Raw genomic sequence first — 20,420 nt, 5'->3', positions numbered from 1 at the left:
GTGAGCTAAACGCAGACGTCCAGCACAGGCTGCCTCGCTAAGCATTACTCAGCTCACAACCAAACATGCCCACAGAGACGGGACAGGTCACTGGGGTTGCACTGAGAGCGAGCCCTTCAGGTGAGAACATCGATGTCGTGGGCTCACAGATGTCACGGCCCTGCATCAAAGGGGCGTAAGAGGCTGGGCTGACGCTTCTCCACTAAAGACGGCGTAAGCTCAGAGCAGGGCTGCGGTGGACGCACACAGGGAGGACGTGGACCCGCGAGAGGCCCGGCTGGCTCACATCACCAGTGAAGCCCACTTCCTCCCTAATAAAGCTGTCGGGGCACACCGGAAGCTGTATCCACGATGCCCCGGAGGCTGGAGGTCAGGCGGAGCACCCGTGACGTCTGTAATCTAGGTTCTCTCCTTGCTGGCAATGTGTCCACGTGACTAAGGCTAAACAGTGCTGTCCCGAGGTGGCCCTCGGACGCGCTCCTAGAGGGGGTTTTTCTCCATCACATTCACCCTCGTCAGCAGTTGCAGTCTTCACTGCGGCTTGGAAGACAGCAACACAGGGCCACTCACCACAGAGGACAGTGACCTCAGGACAGGACAGGATCCCACAGAGGACAGTGACCTCAGGGCAGGATACCACAGAGGACAGTGGCCTCAGGGCAGGATACCACAGAGGACAGTGGCCTCAGGACAGGACACCACACAGAGCAGTGACCTCAGGACAGGACAGGAACCTCAGGACAGGGCAGGACACCACAGAGGACATGGCCTCAGGACAGGACACCACACAGAGCAGTGATCTCAGGACAGGACAGGACACCAGAGGGCAGTGATGTCAGAGCAGAGCATGCTGGGCACACACCCTGCCCGGGCTTCTGCGCCCCGTTCCCCGCAGGCTGTGGGGATCACAGTGTGTTGTCTCAGCTGCCCGCCTCCTCCACCGCCAGCGCCCCAGCGGCCCCCACCAGCCCCCACACACGGGGATGCACTCTCGGCATCACCGAGGCACCAGCAGGCAGTGGCCGCACAGGGCCACACACTGCGTTTTGCTAAATGACAAAGAACAGACACCCGACACCACCATCACCCAGCGCCCAGCCCCAGTGCTTACCTGGCCCAGGGCCTCCTGCAGCGTCACCTGCAGGGACTCAGGGGGCAGAGCGGGGACGCTGAGCGAGGCCTCCGAGAGAGGGGGTGCCGAGCGGGTGAGGGACGGTTCCATCTCCTCAATCAGGGGGTCGCTGCGCCGTCCGTCCGCCGTGTCTCCCTCCGAGGCCCCAGCATCCACTTGGGGGCCTGTGTCCAGGCGCAGAAGGGCGATCTGGGAGTGGACGGGCAGAGAGGCCAGCTGCTGGGGCTCAGACTTCGGGGCGCCGGGAGCGGCCGCGGGGGCCTCACTCGAGTCTTTTTTCCCTCGACTAGTCGTGAAGTGCTTGGTGAGGGCGGCCCAGAGCCCATCAATCCACGGCTCAACCACCAGCTCCAGACTGCAAGTCAGAACAGGGCCCATGTTCCACCAAACACCACAGAGGACACAGCCCAGTCCCCACAGCCCAGTCCTCACATCCACATCCACAATCACAGAGGACACAGCCCAGTCCCCATGTCCCCAACCAGAGAGGACACAGTCCCAGTTCCCACAGCCCAGTCCTCATGTCCACATCCACAACCACAGAGGACACAGCCCAGTCCCCACTTCCCCAACCAGAGGACACAGCCCAGTCCCCACGTCCCCAACCAGAGGACACAGACCCAGTCCCCACGTCCCCAACCACAGAGGACACAGCCAAGTCCCCACGTCCCCAACCAGAGGACACAGACCGGTCCCCACATCCCCAACCACAGAGGACACAGCCCAGTCCCCATGTCCCAAATCCCCGTTCTCATGTCTCCAACCACAGAGGACACAGCCCCCTGGTGCCCACGTCCTCTCCACAGCAGCAGGGCGCTCTCTCTGAGGACAAACCTCCCACCTCTAACGTGAGCACAGCTGAACCCGTGAGTGGATTCAGGGAACAAGCAGAGGAAAAGCTGGGCGAAGAGGCACACGGTCAGTCCAAGGCCGGGCACCTTTCTAATTCCACCACCAGCGCAGATGGGGGAGAAAGGAATATACTCAAATAGAGGAAAAACCACCAAAACCGTTCATGGTGGCCGATCCCTGTCCTAAGGTGAAAAAGTTACACCGCACTAACCCGACTTCCCAGGAGGTGGGGGTGGTGTCCCCGGGCAGTGTTCTCGCTGCTTACCCCACACAATCGTCAGCGTGGCCTGTGTCGTAGAAACGGCGGGCGCCCAGCTCCTGCAGTCGCCGGTCGAGGATCTTCCCCCCATTACAGAAGTACATGTACTCGGTGTTGCCCAGACCTAGGGAACGGAACGGTCAGGGCACGCTCACCTGTCACCGACACAGACGAGCCCCCAAAGAAGACATCTGAGCAATTCCCCCGGCAGTATACGGTGGTGTTGCTGCTTTAGGTGCCGTCGAGTTGCCAGCTACCCACAGTGACCCTACGTACAGCAGCTCTGAACCCTTCCCTGTCCTGAGCCAGTCTCGCTAATTCTGACACACCAACCTTCATCGCCCCAGTTACTGTATCAATTCATCTCATCCAGGGTCTCTCTCTCCTGTGCTGTCTGTCCACCCTTGTGAGCATGATGTCCTTCTCCAAGGACCGGTCTCTCCTGGCCACGTGCCCAAAGTATGTGAGATGGAGCTTCAAAATCCTAGCCTCCAAGGAGAGACCTGGTTTCACCCTCTCCAAGATAGAGCGATTTGTTCTCTTGGCAGTCCATGCTATGTTCAAGACTCTTCTCCAGCACCAGAACTCAAAGGCATCGGTTGTTCTCCTGTCATCCTTAATCACTGTCCAGCTCTCTAATACACAGTAAGTAACTTCGAAGGCCATGGCCTGGGTCAGGCGCACCTTAGTCTCTAGACTGACATCATTGCTCCTCAGCACTCCGGAGAGGTCCCTGACAGCAGATTTTCCAAACGCAATTTGTCTTTTGATTTCCTAAGTGCTCGTGTTAAGAGTATTGATTGTGGAGTTGAGTAAGCTGAAGCTGTTAACAAACTCAATCTCTTCTCCATCCAACATGGTGCTGACAACTGGCCCAGGGTGAGAATCTTTGTCTTCTTGATGTAAACTTCAATCCATTTTGACAACTACAGTCCTTGACCTCCTGCAACAGGCGCTCCAGGTCCTCCTCAGTATGTGTTCATTCTCATAAATACAGCAATTAGAAAATGAAAGAAAACACAGATGTCGCTTGTTGTTTTTATGTACCATCAACTATGACTCGTAGCGACCCTATGACAAGTAGCTCTGAACCCTGCCCTGAGCCAGTCTCTATAGTCCGACACACTTCTCCCCATTACCACAGTAACGATGTCATCCGGGGTCTTCCTCTTCTGCACTCACCCTCCATCCATCCAAGCATGTCCTTTTCCAAGGACGTGTCCCTCCTGGCTGTGGGTCCACAGTATGTGAGACAGAGCTTCAAGGTACTTGCCTCCAAGGAGCAGCTTGGTTTCACCCTCTCTAGGCCAGATCTGTTTGTTCCCTTGGCCGTCCACGGCATGTTCAGTACTCTGCTCCAGCACCACAACTCAAAGGCATCAGATCTTCTTCTGTCATCTTCAGTCCCTGGCCAGCTCTCAGATGCCCAGCAAGGAATCACAAAGACCATGGCAGGGATCAAGCACACCTCAGTCCCTGGACAGGCTTTCCTGTCCTTTAGCATTCTAGAGACCCCCCTATGGGTTAAACATATTGCGGCTGCCACTGAGAAGAACAGGAATTCCAGAACACACCTGATTGTGCTCACGTGAAACCCACACTTAGACCAGAAAGCTGTCATATGAACAGAGCAAGGAAACAGGAGTGCATCAGGGATGCATCCATCTATCCTGCTTCCACACCTTTTCTGCTACATGCAGAACAGATCACCTGGGAGGCTGGGCTTTATGAGGAGAAACGTGGCATCAGGATTGGAGGAAGACTCATCAACCACCTGCATTATGCAGATGACACGACCTTACTTGCCAAAACTAAGAAAGACGCAAAGCACTTGTTGCAGAAGGTCAGGGACTGTAGTCTTCAATATGGACTGAAGCTCAACGTCAAGAAGACAGATTCTATCCTATCCCTAAGGGGCAGTTCTACTCTGTCCTGCAGGGCATCGATTAGTTGGATTGACTCAATGGTGATGGGTTTTGTTTTAGTTTTTGTTTCCCTTCAAGTTTTAACAAAATATATTTTATTTCTTCATCAGTTACATTCTTAAGTGAAACTGGCATTATATATATCTTTTTTTTAACTGTTAAGTTTTTCATGTACAGCTTGGCTTCCACCTTGATACAAACTAAAAATAAAGCCATTTTAGTCAATGTTTTTGCAACAAAAGTGCAAATGGCAACATAATAGAAACTGTATGGGTCAACATAATAAAAAGTATAACAATAAAAAAAAAATTAAAATAAAAAAGAAGACAGATTCTCACCACCAGGCCAATTAGGAGCATCACGATAGATGAAGAAGAAATTGAGTTTGTTAACAGGTTCACCTTGGTTGGATTTACAATCAGCACCCCTGGCACCAGCAGTCAGGAAAACATAAAGGTAAGGCTTCGAAAAGCTTACCTACATAATCCTGATTACCACCCCTTATTCCAGCAAATCCACTCTTGGCAGAGCCTGCACTTTGCTCACACAGTGTGTCTACGTTCAGCTTCCAAGGAGTCCACACCCCCGGGAACGCTACGAACTCTGACACATGTCGACAGTCATTGAAAGGCGTCGGGCCTTTTGTTCACAGGGTCACTATGAGTCGTGTTCATCTCAACGACAATCAACATCAGAGACTCACAGCTCAGGAAACCTGGGGGGGGTCATTCCACCTGCCCAGTGGGGCTGTGAGTCAGAATCCGTGCAGAGCAGTGGGTAATGGGTGTACTGGACAGCTCATTCCAGAAACTCAGATGACTGTGAGATAAACAGACGAAGCCCACATGGCTGCATGCCAACTTCGGGTCCGGCAGCCAGGGACCCAGGATACAGCACAGGAGAGAAGAGGGGCACTGCCCAGCACCCACACCCCAGACCCAGCACAGGGGAAGAGGCATCACCCAGCACCCACACCTCAGACCCAGGACACAGCATAGAGGAGACAAAGCATTGCCCAGCACCCACACCCCAGACGCAGCACAGGGGAACAGGCATCACCCAGCACCCACACTGCAGACCCAGAACGCAGCACAGGGGAGAAGGGCCTTACCCAGCAGCCCGTAGTGCAGGTGGCAGAGCCAGTCGGCCGGTAGCGCCCGGTCCTGGAGCTTCTGAACGAGGGTGCGGGCCGTGTCTGGGGGCTCTCCGGTGCCTGTGGTGGAGACCACCACCACAAGAGGGGCCGTTTCGGTTTTGAGATCATACTGCAAACATCAGGGAAAGCAGAGGGTCAGCCCTTCCGTGAGACGGACTTAGCCAACGGCCGCACAACAGGCTCAAACAGGGCAGAGGGTGAGGATCCGGTCACGGCTCTGTCCTCCACGTGAGGTCTCAGAGTCCACGACAAGCACGGGCCACACACACACAAGGACACCATTCCAGCTGCTGACCACGCCGTGTCCACAGCGCCTCACTGCAGGGGTGACCACGCCTGTTAACACCCGCAAGGTGACCACAGCGGCTCCCCCGCCCCGTCCCTCCTTCCCCGAGGCACACCCCCACACCAGCCAGTGCTGCCCCACCCCCATGAAGCTGTCAGCGCAGGACACTGGCCAGAGAACAGCCCCCGAGCACCCACCCCACCTGCCTCCCTCCCTCCACGGGCGTCAGCTGAGCAGCACAGGTGTCCGGCACGGCCCAGCCGGGGGGACAGGACTGACAAACGTGTCCTGGAGGAGTCACACGCAGGGCGGCTAACAGGAAGGTCAGCAGTTAGAACCCGCGACTCTGGGAGAAGCAGGCACTTTCCTCCTGAAGTCACAGCCTCGGAAACGCGGTGAGGGTCCCGCGAGGTGGAGCTGACCCCACGCTGGGAGACTGCTTGGACGGTGAGAATTTAAATGTCTGCCACTGAGCGCAAATATCACCATGAACGTGACCTGCCAGCCCACCTACAGAGCCATCACACAAGCCAGCCTCCGGTGCACCCACGCTGAAGGCAGCAAGGGGTGCCTGGAGTGTCAGCGTGGGGACCTCCCGGGGAGCCAGCATGGGGACCATCGGGGGCATCAGTGTGGCGACCATTGGGGAACTAGTGTGGGGACCATTGGGGCATCAGCATGGGGACCTCCTGGGGTGTCAGCATGGGGACCTCCCAGGGAGCCAGCGTGGTGACCTCCTGGGGTGTCAGCGTGGGGACCTCCTGGGGTGTCAGCATGGGGACCTCCCAGGGAGCCAGCGTGGTGACCTCCTGGGGTGTCAGCGTGGGGACCTCCCGGCGTGCCAGAGTGGGGAATGTCGGGGCACCGGCTGGGGAGGGGCGCCAGCATAGGGAAGGGCACCAGTGAGCGGATTGCCAGGGGGCCCACAAGGTGAGGGGCACCAGAGTGGGGTCGCCCACCAAACAGAAGCCCAGCTAAGAAATATACCACCACTATGCACAGTGAGGAACTGCGGAAGGAGACAAACTGAGAGGAGGGGGAATGTCTATCCAAAGAAGAAAGAGAGCACACATGAACACTGCTGATCACCAGGGGGGAAATGTGAAACAGCACCGCAAACATCTGAGCAATCGATATACAGATCCGTGCAGGTTGAACGAGTATCTGAAACTGCTATCCTTAGCTAATCTCTAAACCTTCCACCAAAAACACCCATTCAAGTCCCAAAACCAAACACCCAGTTAACTGGCAATAATGGGACAATGAATGAGTGTCCGAGCGTGACACTCTCTCCGGACCTCTCTATGGTAGGGAAGTTAACAGCAGTACCCTGTGAGGCTAGGGAGAAACCTTAGGCAGCAGTGCATTTACACCAGTGGGGGGACACTTGGAGAAGAGGGAGACAATGTCTGCAGCAACGACACGGAATTACACAGGCAGAATCCAGGGGAGCACGTGACGTTCTGCTGTGTACGGACTCAAAGACAAAATGAGCCAGACACACTCGAATACTGGGATGAAAACGTCAGGACAAGGACAGAACAGTCCATAGAACGCAATGGAGCCAGAAGAATGCAGGGGAGTGGACACAAAGCAGGGGACCCAGGGGATGCAGGGGGTCCAGGGGAAGCAGGGGGCCCATGGGATGCAGGGGGCCCATGGGACGCAGGGGGCCTGGGGGACGCAGGGGGCCCGGGGGACGCAGGGGGCCCCGGGGACGCAGGGGGCCCCGGGGACGCAGGGGGCCTGGGGGATGCAGGGGACCTGGGGGATGCAGGGGGCCCGGGGGACGCAGGGGGCCCGGGGGATGCAGGGGGCCCATGGGACGCAGGGGGCCCGGGGGATGCAGGGGGCCCATGGGACGCAGGGGGCCCGGGGGATGCAGGGGGCCCATGGGACGCAGGGGGCCTGGGGGACGCAGGGGGCCCGGGGGATGCAGGGGGCCCCGGGGACGCAGGGGGTCCCAGGGACGCAGGGGGCCTGGGGGATGCAGGGGGCCCATGGGACGCAGGGGGCCTGGGGGACGCAGGGGGCCCGGGGGACGCAGGGGGCCCAGGGGATGCAGGGGGCCCGGGAGATGCAGGGGACCCGGAGATGGAGGAGGTCTGGGGGATGCAGAGGCCCGGGGGACGCAGGGGGCCCGGGGGACGCAGGGGGCCCGGGGAATGCAGAGGCCCAGGGGATGCAGGGGGCCCGGGGATGCAGGGGATCTGACATAACGCAGTGCTGCCCACAGGACGCAGAGAAGCCAGCAGAACCCAGTGGAGCCCAGAGCGTGCAGCAGAACTGACGGAACACTGAGGCAGGGAAATCAAGCACTGAACACGTCTGGAATCTTTACCAAAACTCAAGCCGGTGGCCTGGCCCATGTGTGGCATCAGTTCCGAGCTCGGAAACGAGAAGGGGTGTGCCTCATCTCTGCAGCGTGGCCCCTCGGAGCGCTTTGGACAGCACTAGCGGTAAAGGACTCTGCTGGTCTAGCCCCGTCTCTGGAGTCCCTTCCCCGACCTCGTTCTCTAATTCACACGTTTCTAAGGGAACGGGCCACTGCTTCCCTGAGAACAGAGCTCTCCTGCTCCAGGTGAGGCTCCAGGCAGTCTGTCTGTCCTTCGCGTTGACACTGCTGACCCTGACCATACACTGTGCTGACAGAACTCCCCACACACTGCACTGGATTCACCCCAGCACTGGAGTCACCGTGGGCTGGGGAGCACTCTGTGTAGACAACTGGAGGACGCCCCAGGCCCCGAGCGGCACAGCACACGATGGAGCCCTAAACGCTCGCCTGTCACTCAGGACTGAGTCACTCCTCGGGTGAGGTTAACGCGAGTCCTGCAGCAGAGGGAGGGCGCTGGCAGGATCACCTCTGGTCAGCACGTCGTTTTTCCCGGGGTGTGAACTGGCGGGAGCGGTGGGAATCTTCTCTAAAGGGGAAGGGAGACCCCTCTGTCACAGGAAGAACTCTCACGGGGCGTGGAGGGGACGCACAGGAGCCCTGACCTCACCGAGTGGGCTCCACTTCCAAAGAGAAAGCAGGCGGTCCTTTCTCTCAGGGCGACAGGAACGGTGCCGGTGACCACCAGGTGAAGTATGTACGCATGCAACACACACACAGCCAGCACAGCGGTCACGAGGCGCCCGTATATACACGTGCACACACCCACCCTCCGTAGTACACCACAGAGCCTGACACACCTCGCCTGCTCTCAGTCACCCCACGACGCAGGGCACGCACACATACACACAGGTATATACACACACAGGTACCTACAGGTACACACACCCCATGCACTGCACAGTCCTGGTACACCCTCACCTGCTCACAGCCACCCCGTGACACAAGGGGCACATACACAGGGGTATACAAGCACACAAACATACATACAGGTATATACAGGCACACATACACACACACACATAGGTATATACAGGTGCACACTCACCAGTGCACTGTGGAGTCCTGGGGCACCCTCACCTGCTCTCAGTCACCCCATGACACAGGGCATGCACACACGCACATACACAGGCGTATGTACAGGTGCACACACCCTGTGAACACCCCATGAGTCCTAGTACACCGTCACCTGCTCACAGCCTCCCCATGAGATATAGCGCACGTGCACACACACTCACACTCACACTTTCCACGAACTAAGAGGAAACCAAGCATCAGCCCTCAGTTCCGTTTTCCAGGCCTCATCTCATCTCCATACACGACTTGAGGCCATCAGCCGGCAGGAGTCTCCCGTTCCAGAGGGACCAGCACATGGGGACTAGTTCAAGCAAAGCGCCGTGGGGGCTGCAGGCTCACCGGCTGGCCCTGGGCCCCCTCACGTCACCACGTCACCCACAGACCGGAGAAGACAGCCGGTTCCCACCTTGTCCAACTCGCTCATGCAGTGCATGTCCGCGGAGAAGCCCCGGGCGGCCGCCTGCTCCCTTATCTCCTCCGCGATGGCCTTCGCCTGCCCCTGCTGTGTCGCGTACAGCAACAGGAACCTCCTCGTCCCGCTGAGGCACATGCTGAGGCTGGGACAGGTCTGCTGGAAACACAGAAGGGGCAGGGTCCCCTTAGGATGAGGCAGTGACAGTCTGCAGGGACGAGGGGCCCTCAGTCATTAACAAGGGGCCCAGGGGTCCAGAGTGCGGGAGGCACGGGGCTTAAAGCACCAGACGCCAGGCAAAGCCTTAGTGGTTTAAGCCTGCCGTGGTCAGGGGGGAAGAGCTGGAGCCCTGCTCCTGTGCCTGAGCTCTGGGAAGACGGTGTGGGAACACCAGAGGCAGACCCATCTAAGGACACACAGCTTTACAGGGTGCCAGGGGTCAGCACTCGGCTGCCACTCCAAAGGCAGGCGGCCAGAATCGGCCACCAGACTGACGTGGAAGGAAGACCAGGTGGCCTGCTCGCAACGTCCCAGCCCCGAAAGCCCTGTGGAGCACGTCAACTGAGACACCCCGGTCATGGGGGTGAGGACGGAGACACGGGGGTCACAGGGGGTGAGGACGGAGACACGGGGGTCACAGGGGGTGAGGACGGAGACACGGGGTCACGGGGGGGGTGAGGATGGAGACACGGGGTTTATGGGGGTGAGGACTGAGACACAGGGGTCATGGAGGGTGAGGATTGAGACACAGGGGTCATGGGGGTGAGGACTGAGCTGAGATACAGGGGTCACAGGGGTGAGGAGGGAGACACAGGGGTCACGGGGGATGAGGACTGAGACATGGGAGTCAGGGGGGGTGAGGACTGAGACTTGGGGGTCACGGGCAGTGAGAATGGAATGAGCACCACCTGACTGCACGTTTCAGAATCCACACCAAGCCTGCTGACTCCGACCCACAGTGACCGTGTGGACAGAAGAACTCCCCCACAGGGCTTCCAAGGCGGCTGATCTTTGCAGAATCAGACTGCCTCACCTCCCGTGGACACAGCAGCCCACGGATTCAAACCGCCCATCTTTCAACCAGCAGCTCGGCACTCAGACACACACGATGGCTCCTTATGGTAGAAAGGCTTGTGCTAAATTCATTTCTTAGTAGGAAAGCTGTGGTCTGGTGGCCCAGTGCTCTGACAGGCCGCCCAGTGCTCTGACCCGCAGCCCCTCTTCCAGCTGCCAATGGTACAGAGCTGTCCATCTTACTCCTGTGGGGCAGTCGGTGGATTTGAACTGTGAGAGAGGCCACCTTAGGATCATGGTGCAGCACCCTCGGGACGTTGCCACCAGCCCTGGCAGCCCTGGGTCTGGGGGAGGACCGGAGAGTAATCTCCGAGGTTCACGATCCACCCACCTGAGTCAGTCTGTCCTTCACAGCGGGGCCTTTGGGCAGGCTAGTATCTCCCCACAGCTCAGCTGTCTTGTGCTTAAAATAGAGGCAGGAATGCCGACCCAGCAAATGACACAGGCCGGGCAAAGCACCGAGAAACAACACTACAAAGCCCCGTTCCTCTCACATGCCTGTCTGACTGGGGTGAGGGGGTGATGTCTCACCTGCCCGCCCGCGGGGCTCACTTGCTCGCCTGGGGTCTCATTTGCCGTCCTAGGGTCTCACCTGCCCTCCCTCGGCTCTCACCTGCCCGCCCTGGGGTCTCACCTGCCCGCCGTCGGATCTCACCTGCCCGCCGTCGGATCTCACCTGCCCGCCGTCGGATCTCACCTGCCCGCCGTCGGATCTCACCTGCCCGCCGTCGGATCTCACCTGCCCGCCGTCGGATCTCACCTGCCCGCCGTCGGATCTCACCTGCCCGACAAAAACCCCATTCATGCGTCCCGGGGCCAGAAATGCCAGGCAAGTGGCTGCCTTCCGCGGGGCGCATGCTCAGTCCGCGGACCAATAGAAAGCTCGATCAGGACACGGAAGAGGCTGCAGCCAATCACAATAGTCCGGGCGTGGGGCGGGGCCCAGGCCGGTCTCTGCGCGCGCAGCTCGCTATGACGTCACTCGCGGCGGGTCCGAGAGCCGCCCTGGGCTGAGCTGTGGTGTGAGGGTCCTGGTCCTGTCACTTCTCCGGATCCTGTCACTTCTCCTCGGACACGTCTCCCGGGCTGCACGGCGTGAGGGCTCTGGTCATCGGGCGGGGTCCCTTCTCCTCGGATCGCGCCTCCCCGGGCGCCGTCGGGCTGCAGGTGTGTCCTGGGATCCCCTCGTCCCAACAACACTGGGATCCAGTCATCCCAGGATGCGCAGTGTGGGGTGCTGAATGTGGGGTCCCAGGCTCCGTGGTCTCGGGGCGCCGATTGTGGGGTCCGCCTCCCCCAGGAACCGCAGCGGGGTCCTGTCGTCCCAGGCTCCGTGGTCTCGGGCGCCGATTGGGGTCCCAGGCTCCGTGGTCTTGGGCGCCGATTGTGGGGTCCGCCTCCTCCAGGAAGCGCAGCGGGGGTCCCTTCGTCCCAGGTGGGGTCCGCCTCCCCCAGGAACCGCAGCGGGGGTCCTGTCGTCCCAGGTTCTGTGGCTTTGGGGCTCCGATTGTGGGGTCCCAGGCTCCGTGGTCTCGGGGCGCCGATTTTGGGGTCCGCCACCTCCAAGAACCGCAGCGGGGTCCTGTCGTCCCAGGCTCCGTGGTCTTGGGCGCCGATTGTGGGGTCCGCCTCCCCCAGGAACCGCAGCGGGGGTCCTGTCGTCCCAGGTTCTATGGTTTTGGGGCTCCGATGGTGGCGTCCCAGGCTCCGTAGTCTCGGGGCGCCGATTGTGGGGTCCGCCACCTCCAAGAACCGCAACGGGGGTCCCTTCGTCCCGGGGGCCCTGCTGTGGGGCCTCGGAGACTGGAGTGTGGTGATCTGGGGTGGGGGTCCACTGGTCTCAGAGGCTCTGGTGTGTGTGGGACCCCTCAAGGGCTGCATTGTGGGGGGCTCACGATGAGGGTCAGCCTAGGCTGGGTTCTGGCCTGCCCACCCTGCTTCCTGCTCGCGGCGTCACTGTTTTGCCTTGTTGGGGTCCGACCCTCCCTTCCTGGGGACATCAGCCCCTGGAGCTGGAGAGCGAGCTTGCAGCTGCCCTGCCTGTAACCCTGACCTGGGGCCGCAGAGTCACCCCAGGGCAGTGCCTGCCTTCAGCCATGGCTTAGGGGTGTGGGCAGGAGGGCAGGTGCAGAGGTGAAGCCCCAGCTTCTGACTGCAAGGGCCCCACACCAGCCACTTGACTGGAGAAAACTGGACCGTGTATTTCCATAAAGATTGTTGTTCTTAGGTGCCATGTACTGTAACAGACCGCGACCTTACGAGCCCCAGGTCTGAACCCTTGCCCTGTCCTGAGCCAGCCTTACAACGATCTCTGCCAGGAGCGAGCCCATTGTCACAGTCAATAGCTTTTGTCCCATCGCCTGGAGCGTCTTCCTTTCTTTTGGGTTGTTTTTTTCTTTATCCTGATTTATTTACAAAGTTTTAATACGTTGTTTTTCACAGAAGATTCTTCCCATTTCCTTCTCCCCACCCACCCATTGAACTGTGCAGTCCCGTGATTAACACCCTCCCCACCCATCCTCACCCCTCTATTCCCAACTCACCTCCACCCCCGACCTGGGATCCTCATACTCTTTGTACAATAATGGTTTTATACAGTATTTGTCCTTGTGGGACTGAGTTAGTTCACTCAGCATAATGCTCTACAGCCCCTTCCAAGTTAGGTAAAAATTTACAAAGTCATTTCTGCTGCGTAGCGTTCCATTGTATGGATGTACCACAGCTTCTCAGCCCTCTTGTTTGTGGTTGGACATCCGGGCAGTTTCCATGTCCTTGCCATGGTGAATAATGCTGCCGTGAGCACTGGTGTGTAGTCTTCCTCTTTCTCGCCCTCCTTCTGCCTTCCCCGGCATGTCTTTCTCCAAGGACTCGTTCCTCCTGAAAATATGTTGAAAGGAAGTGAGACGAAGACCATATCGAATGAAGAACAAGCAAACCAGCCAGTGTTCCTTCTTGTTGTGGTTGTTGTTGTTAGATGCCATCCAGTCAGAACTGACCAAGAGCTCACCTTCCAGCAGGTTTTCAGAGGCAGTGAATCACGGAGGAGAGTGCTCCTTGGAGACAAGAATCATAAAACATCTCACCAACCTAGTCTTTCCATAAAGATTAGAACCTTGGAAGCCCACGGGCAGTTCTCTGTCGCGTGAGATGGGATCAAGTAGCCAGCAGATTTTGCTGACGAAGAGATGCATGACCTGAGTTTTGAGGTTGGCTCCCAGGACAGCACCCAGCTGGGTCAGCTGGGCAGGGTGACGTCTGTGCATCCCTCTCTCGCTAGAACTTCCCCTGAGGTTGGGAGGATTCGTGAAGATCCCTCCCTCACCCTGAAGGCTAGAACCACCCTTAGGTTGAGAGGATTCTTGAAGATCCCCAAGGCATGGCCTGCATCCCTCCCTCACCCTAGAGGCTAGAACAACATAGTTCCCTGGGATTGGGAGGATTCCCAGTGGAATATCCCTGAGACACAGCTGGCTTGCACTTGCCTTCTTAGTACCGCTCATTTGGAATTGATTCATAACTGCTGCTTTCAGAAACCCAGTGGAGGGTCAGAAAGGAGTTGGTCCCAGCTCCACAGCAGTGAGAGAGAAGGAGAGACCTCTGTTTGCAGCCCAGAGCTTAATCCTCTGTCCTCCCAGACTTCGCATTCGCAGCCACAAACGTAGCTGATGTTCCACGACTGTCAATGGTGACCCACCATGCCTGTCCGTTTCAGAGACTAAATCTTGAAGGGAAGATACTGCCCATCTTCTGCAGAGCGGTTTGTGAACTTGAACTTCTGCCCCTTCGGCTGGTTGTCCAGTGTGTTCTTCACGGCTTCCTGCCTTTGGTCCTTCACTGACTTCATGCCTTTCATCCTCCAGTCAGAGCTGTTCTTCCGTTTGGTTTCCGCTGTGAGAGGAAACTGCCCATCTTTCTCTTCAGCACTCAGCAAGTGAGGGCTGTGGTTGTGCTTAGATGTTCTACGTGCTGGAGCAAAGACCCTGCTCTTGGTGTAGTTCCCATTGGTCACTTGTGTGTGAGTGTGTGTGTTTGCTGAAAAAGGGTTGCTGCTGCTGTTATATGCTGTCACGTCGCCTGCGACTCATAGTGACCCTGTGTACAACAGCCCTAAACCCTGCTCTGTCCTGAGCCAGCCTGAGTGTCTCAGACACACCTACCCCATTACCCCAGACACTGAGTCAATCCAGCTTATCGAGGGTCTTCCTCTTCTGTGCTGTCCCTCCACCCTCCTAAGCATGACTCTCCAAGGACCGGTCCCTCCTTGAAACATGCCCAGAGTATGTCAGATGAAGCTTCAGAATCCTTGCCTCCAAGGAGCAGCCTGCTTTCACCCTCTCCAGGATGAGCCTGTCTGTTCTGGCAGTCCATGGTGTATTCAGCACTCTTCTCCAGCCCCACAGCTCAGAGGACGGATTACGAAGCATTAATGTGGGTACTCGCATTGAGTGGGTCACGTCGTCTGTGTATCTGACCGCCTTTCTCTTCTTTAACTTCACTAGACACCAGGAGGCGTCAGGAGCCTGATGACATGGCCTCGGCGGCCCTGCGGAGGAAGCTGTGTGATTTTCGGTTCTGTGGGGCCCTGGCCACCCTGAAGGGTCAGTCAGTGAGTCATGTCCACACAGCAGTCACGAGCCATCCTTGCTGGGGGATCTTCCAGCAGAGGCCCTCCAGGGCCAGCTACTCCCGCACCTGTTATCTCAGCTTCCTCTCTGAGCCCAGGAGCAAGCTGCAGCCTGAGGACCAGCCAGTGTTTCCTCCAGTGCCTGAACAGGGCAGGACGCAGCCTAACCCCAGCCCAGTGGACGGGCAGAGGGTCCCCGGCAGGCTAGCTACTGTCACCCGCTGGACGGAAGCCTTGCACCTCTTGAACACGGAGGAGACACAGCCCGATGCTGGGGCAACAGGAGCCGTGCCCCCACTCTGGGAAGTGAGAAGGATGGATGCCCATGAAGGGCGGTCGCAGGATGTCCCCACGGCTTCCTGCCCTGAGTTTGAACGGGACCCTGGGGAGGTGACAGATGCTGGCCTGGTGGCTCTGTTGCAGGCCCTGGCTGTGTCACACGTGGCCCCTCCAAGCAGCGTGTTAGACGCGCTGGTGGCAGAGTGCCAGAAGCGGGTGCAGACGGGCAGCCTGAGTGTCCAGCAGCTCTGTGCACTCGGAGGAAGTCTGATTGCACTTCTGGGGCCCGGCTGCGTAGCACTGGACCTGGTCATCGCTCAGCTGCAGGGTGTGGCTCCCGAGGCGCTGTCCGCCGAGGATGTTGTGGCCATTTATCGCATGCTCCAGGCGTGCCCCGGCCAGGTGGACCAGCACCAGGCGCTGCTGACCAAGTTACACTGTGTCACCCTGGCCCTGGTCTCCGGCCTGAGCCCCACGGCCATCAGCCAGGTGCTCAGTGCCCTGGTGACCCTGGACCAGACCCAGGCGCTGCCCCTGGTGCTGAAGCTGAGCAGATACGCCGTGCGGCACATCCCACGCTTCTCCAGCCAGGCGCTGGGCTGCGTCCTGGAGGCCTTTATCCACTTCGGGCTCAACGACAGGTTCTTCACCGCGGGGCTGGAGCGGCACGTGCAGGCCCAGGGGCTCACGCTGAGTCCCGAGGCGGCCAGCCACATCGCCAGCTACTGCGGCCAGAAGCTGATCCTGTCGGCGCCCATCCTCGACGTGGTGGCCGAGAGCTTCGTCGCCCAGCCCGGGCCCTTCTCCCCGGAGCAGCTGGTCAGGCTGGTGGAACCGTTCGGCACGCTCGGCTACCTGCCGCCCAACGCCCCCGCCTTCTTCGCCAAGCTGGAGAGGAGTCTGTCTGCCCATCTCAGGGACTTCCCCCCCAAGGCACTGCTGAGACTCCTCCACGCCTGTTCACTGCTCGGCCGTCACCCCATAAACTTCATGCCGAAGATCTTCAGCCCCTACTTCCTTCAGCAGCTGCAGGGTGAGTGAGGGTGGGGGGCTGGGGAAAGAGGCCAGCGCGGCCAGATATGCCACCCGCACCAGTGTGCCGATCGCCTGGAGATCGCGGGGGTGGGGGTCCCACATGACCACTGCTACAGGCAGGAGGGAAGAGAACGGGGGGCACTGCTGTAGTCCGTAGGGGTTTCACTGCTGACCCTAAGACTTGGCCTCTGGTAGTTCAAATCCTCCGGTGACTCAGCCTGAGAGAGACGGGCAGTCTCCTCCCATGTGGTGGACAGTCGGAGTGGGTTGGCTCGCTCTCAGCAGCAGAGTGGCGCTCTGGTGGCCTCGTGCTAAGGAGCTGCGCTGCCTGCCTAAAGGCTCACGGTTCGAGTCCACCAGCTGCTCTGCAGGAGAAAGACGGGCAGCCCTGCCCTGTGAAATTCACTGCTTCTGAAAAGCCGCTGGTTCGTTCTGACTTGATGGCGAACAGCCACCACAGCACTGGGTGAATTGGGGGGTTTTCTCTTTCACTGGCCTTGGTGGACAGAAAGCCGCCCTGACGGAGATTCAGGGCCTCTTTGAGGCAGTGCTGGTGCTGGGCGTGCCCACGGTCCCCTGTCGGTGTCTGCCGAGAGCCAGTGTAGCGTACATTTGTGAGAGTGGTCCCATCCTCAGGCAAGCCGCCCAGGCTGTCAGATCCTGGAAAAGGACGTTTCCCCTGAGTCCACGTGCACTTCCATGTCTGTAATCACATCCTAGAGTGAGCTTTCATTGGGGGCACCTGCTGCTGGGGCTGGACAGCTGGAAACCCTGCCCTCTCCTGTGCGAGCCTTACAGTCACTGCTGTGCGGAAGCCGCTGTCACAGACCCTGTCAGTCCGTGTCCCTCGGGGCCCCTCTCCCTCACTGACCTCATCATCACAGACCCTGTCAGTCCGTGTCCCTCGGGGCCCCTCTCCCTCACTGACCTCATCATCACAGACCCTGTCAGTCCATGTCCTCAGGGCCCCTCTGTCTGACTGACCTCATCATCACAGACCCTGTCAGTCCCTGTCCCTCAGAGCCCCCTGTGCCTCTCTGATTCTACCTGAGGCTGGCGACTTGCTGGTAGAGCTTGTCCGAGCAGTCTGTGTCCTGGTGCCATCTAAAAGCCCGTCCCTTCTGCAGTGGATGAATCCAGGATGTGTGTACCAGTCTCTCTTATCACCTGTGCCCAGTGTCGTCCTGGCCCATGACCGGCTGTTTCTTTTCAGGTGAAGAGCCCCAACTGGACAGGGTAAGCCTGGCCCAGCTGACCCAGCTCTTCCTGAGCTCCATCCTGGAGTGCCCCTTCTATAAGGTAAGAAACAGACCACACGCTGTTTTCTCTGCCTCCTGAAATCCGTTCCGTTCCCTCTCTCGTGACCTGGCTCAGTCACATCCGTGAAGAGCCACCCTCTCACCTGCTCTGTGATGCCCACTGCCGTCACTGGGTTCCGATCAGAGTTCCCTCATGGTCTCAAAGGATCATAGCCTTCACCTTCGCAGAAGCAGCCCGCCCGCCTGTGTCTGCCCAGCGGCCCTCTGCTGGGTGGGTGCAGATTGCTGGCATTTCTGTGAACAGCCACGCGGTTTAACCACAGTGCCTTCAGTGCCCCTGTCCTCGATGGGCCGGCCCGTCTGTTCTCCAGCGCCCCTGTCCTCCAGGGGCCAGCCCGTCGGTGTCTCCTGCTCTGCAACGTGTCTTCAGGTTTTGTCAGATGTTAGAGGCACAGGACACAAGAGTCTTAGCATTTCTTAGCGTTTCTAGATTCACTCTCCAGGTCTCAGGGATTTTAGCATATCATCATCCTTGTTGTTATTGTTAGGTGCTTCTAGTCGAGTACGACTTACAGTGACCTTATGAACAACAGCACTGAGCCCTGTTCTGTCCTGTCACACCCAAGCCCCTTGCAGCAGTCACTGTGTCAATCCACCTAGTTGAGGGTCTTCCTCTCTTCACCAACCCTCCATCCTTCCAAGCGTCATATCCAAGGAATAGCACCTCCTAGCAACAGGCCCAAAGTATGTGAAACAAAGCTTCCTCGTCTGTGCCCCCAAGGAGCACTCTGGCTTTGCTTCCTCCAAAACGGTTTGTTCTTTTGGCTGTCTGTGAGATATTGAGTACACTTCTCCAAACACCACAGCTCAAAGGCATCAATTCTTCTGTCATCCCAGTCCTTGTCCAGTTCTATGAAAGACAGAAGGTGATTGAGAAGACCATGGCCTGAATCAGACACACCTTAGTTTTCAAACTGACATCATTGCTCTACAGCATTTTGGAGAGATCCCTGACAGCAGACTTGTCCAATGCAGTACGCTTCCTGATTTCCTGACTTCTGGTACCAAGGATGTTGTTAGTCCAAACAATATAAAATCATTGACCACCTCAGTCCTTTCTCCATCAACCATAATGTTGACATTGGCCCGGTTGTGAGGACCTTTAAGATATAATCCATACCAAAGGCACTAGTCCTTAATCTTCTGCAGCAAATGTTTCTTACCCTCTTCACTTTCAGCAAGCAAGTTTGTGTCATCTGCATAACATAGGTGGTTGAATCTTCCTCCAACCCTGATGCCGCATTCTTCATAGTCTGACTGCAAATTATTTGCTTAGCATACAGATTGAATACATATGGAGAAAGGATACGACCCTGGTGCCTCCCTGCTTGATGTTAAAGTGCAGTGTCCCCCAGCTCTGTTCACACAGCAGCCTCCTGGCCGTCCTTCGGTGCTTTCAAATCTGTTCTAGTCATGCAGGGCCCAGCCCTGCACCATCCCAGTACTCACTGCCATGTGTGGTCCCTTCACTGCAGTATCTGTGTCAGACCATCTGGTTGAGGGTCTTCCTTTTTTTCCCCCTGGCCCTGTGCTTTGCCAGAGCCTGGCCCCTCTTTACCACATGCCCACAGTCTGTGAAGCAGGGCCCACCCTTGCTGGCTGTAGCAAGCACACTAGTTCTTCTCCCGATGCATGCTGTCTTCAGTGGGTCTCAGCACCACACAGCCCCTGGCAATGAAGCCTCTGAGAAGAAACCAGAAGCCCTGGGGTGAACACATCCTAAGTTATTTCTGGGCACATTCTCATCAGCCTCACAGTGCTGCATTTCTTTTCACTTCCTTGAGAGCTGTGCAGACTGGGTGTAGTCACTGCTGCCCACCCTGGTTATGGTCAGAGTGCTTCACCAGGCCTGCCCGCCCCTGCCCTGGTCTCCATACTATAAACTGTGGGTAAATCTCACACTTAATGATGCCTCTGGTCTTCGGAATGGGTTGACAGAGTGGAAAGACATCACTATTTTAAACAACTTGAGAATGCTAAGACTTAGGGTGACTCTGGCCAGTTTTGCCGTGTCTCCCTGCCCCAGACTCCGTGTTGTAATTGTATGGACACTGGACACTGTGGCAACTCTTGGAGGATGGCACTCCTCAGCTCGCTCAGCCTTTGTGCCCTGTGTGACTGGCATGCCTCTGGGCTGGCAGCACAAGTTCCAGAGTGGCAGCCCGTCCATACTCCCTGCTCTGCCATCCCAGGTACGTGGACACGGGTGTTCTCCAGGTCATCTCTGCCAGCATCACTGCCGTAATCAGCGTCACTCCCTTTTCAGGCTGGAGCCAGGTGCTCGCTTCCCAGGTGATGAGATTGCACTTGGAGCTTCGTGTTTCTGTCACTCTGTGCAGGCTTCCCTTGTCACTATGTCACTATGAGCAGACTCACGCTGTTCAGGCATCCCTCATTGCTGCTGGTAGGCTTCCCTCGGGCAGACTTCCCTTGTCACTACAGTCGGGCTTCTGCCGTCACTACAGTCAGGCTTCCCTCGTCACAATAGTCGGGCTTCTGCCGTCTCTACAGTCAGGCTTCCCTCGTCACTACAGTCAGGCTTCCCCCGTCTCTAAGTCAGGCTTCCCTCGTCTCTACAGTCAGGCTTCCCCCGTC

At 57.9% G+C, this 20,420-nt stretch overlaps 2 protein-coding genes across 2 annotated transcripts in view; one reads left to right on the top strand and one right to left on the bottom strand.

Annotated features, from left to right (window-relative positions):
- Nucleotides 1-11,425, bottom strand: part of MTRR (5-methyltetrahydrofolate-homocysteine methyltransferase reductase) — a 31,742-nt gene extending 20,317 nt beyond the window's left edge. Inside the window, exons 1-6 of the mRNA XM_006902171.1 lie at nucleotides 11,203-11,425; nucleotides 9,921-10,039; nucleotides 9,489-9,653; nucleotides 5,280-5,433; nucleotides 2,250-2,367; nucleotides 1,112-1,487 (exon numbers count right to left, since the gene is read on the bottom strand). Of these exons, the coding sequence (XP_006902233.1) occupies nucleotides 1,112-1,487; nucleotides 2,250-2,367; nucleotides 5,280-5,433; nucleotides 9,489-9,653; nucleotides 9,921-10,039; nucleotides 11,203-11,425 (1,155 nt within the window). The remainder of the gene's footprint in view (nucleotides 1-1,111; nucleotides 1,488-2,249; nucleotides 2,368-5,279; nucleotides 5,434-9,488; nucleotides 9,654-9,920; nucleotides 10,040-11,202) is intronic.
- A 3,671-nt stretch (nucleotides 11,426-15,096) lies between these two features.
- Nucleotides 15,097-20,420, top strand: part of FASTKD3 (FAST kinase domains 3) — a 14,392-nt gene continuing 9,068 nt past the window's right edge. The window contains exons 1-2 of the mRNA XM_006902170.1: nucleotides 15,097-16,504; nucleotides 17,720-17,805. Of these exons, the coding sequence (XP_006902232.1) occupies nucleotides 15,097-16,504; nucleotides 17,720-17,805 (1,494 nt within the window). The remainder of the gene's footprint in view (nucleotides 16,505-17,719; nucleotides 17,806-20,420) is intronic.

This window comes from Elephantulus edwardii, unplaced genomic scaffold (assembly GCF_000299155.1).
Source record: "Elephantulus edwardii isolate Elephantulus edwardi_28Jun2011 unplaced genomic scaffold, EleEdw1.0 scaffold00375, whole genome shotgun sequence".
NCBI classification, from domain to species: domain Eukaryota; kingdom Metazoa; phylum Chordata; class Mammalia; order Macroscelidea; family Macroscelididae; genus Elephantulus; species Elephantulus edwardii.
Note: the sequence above shows the minus strand (reverse complement) of the source record. Positions and strands in the feature narration are given on the sequence as shown.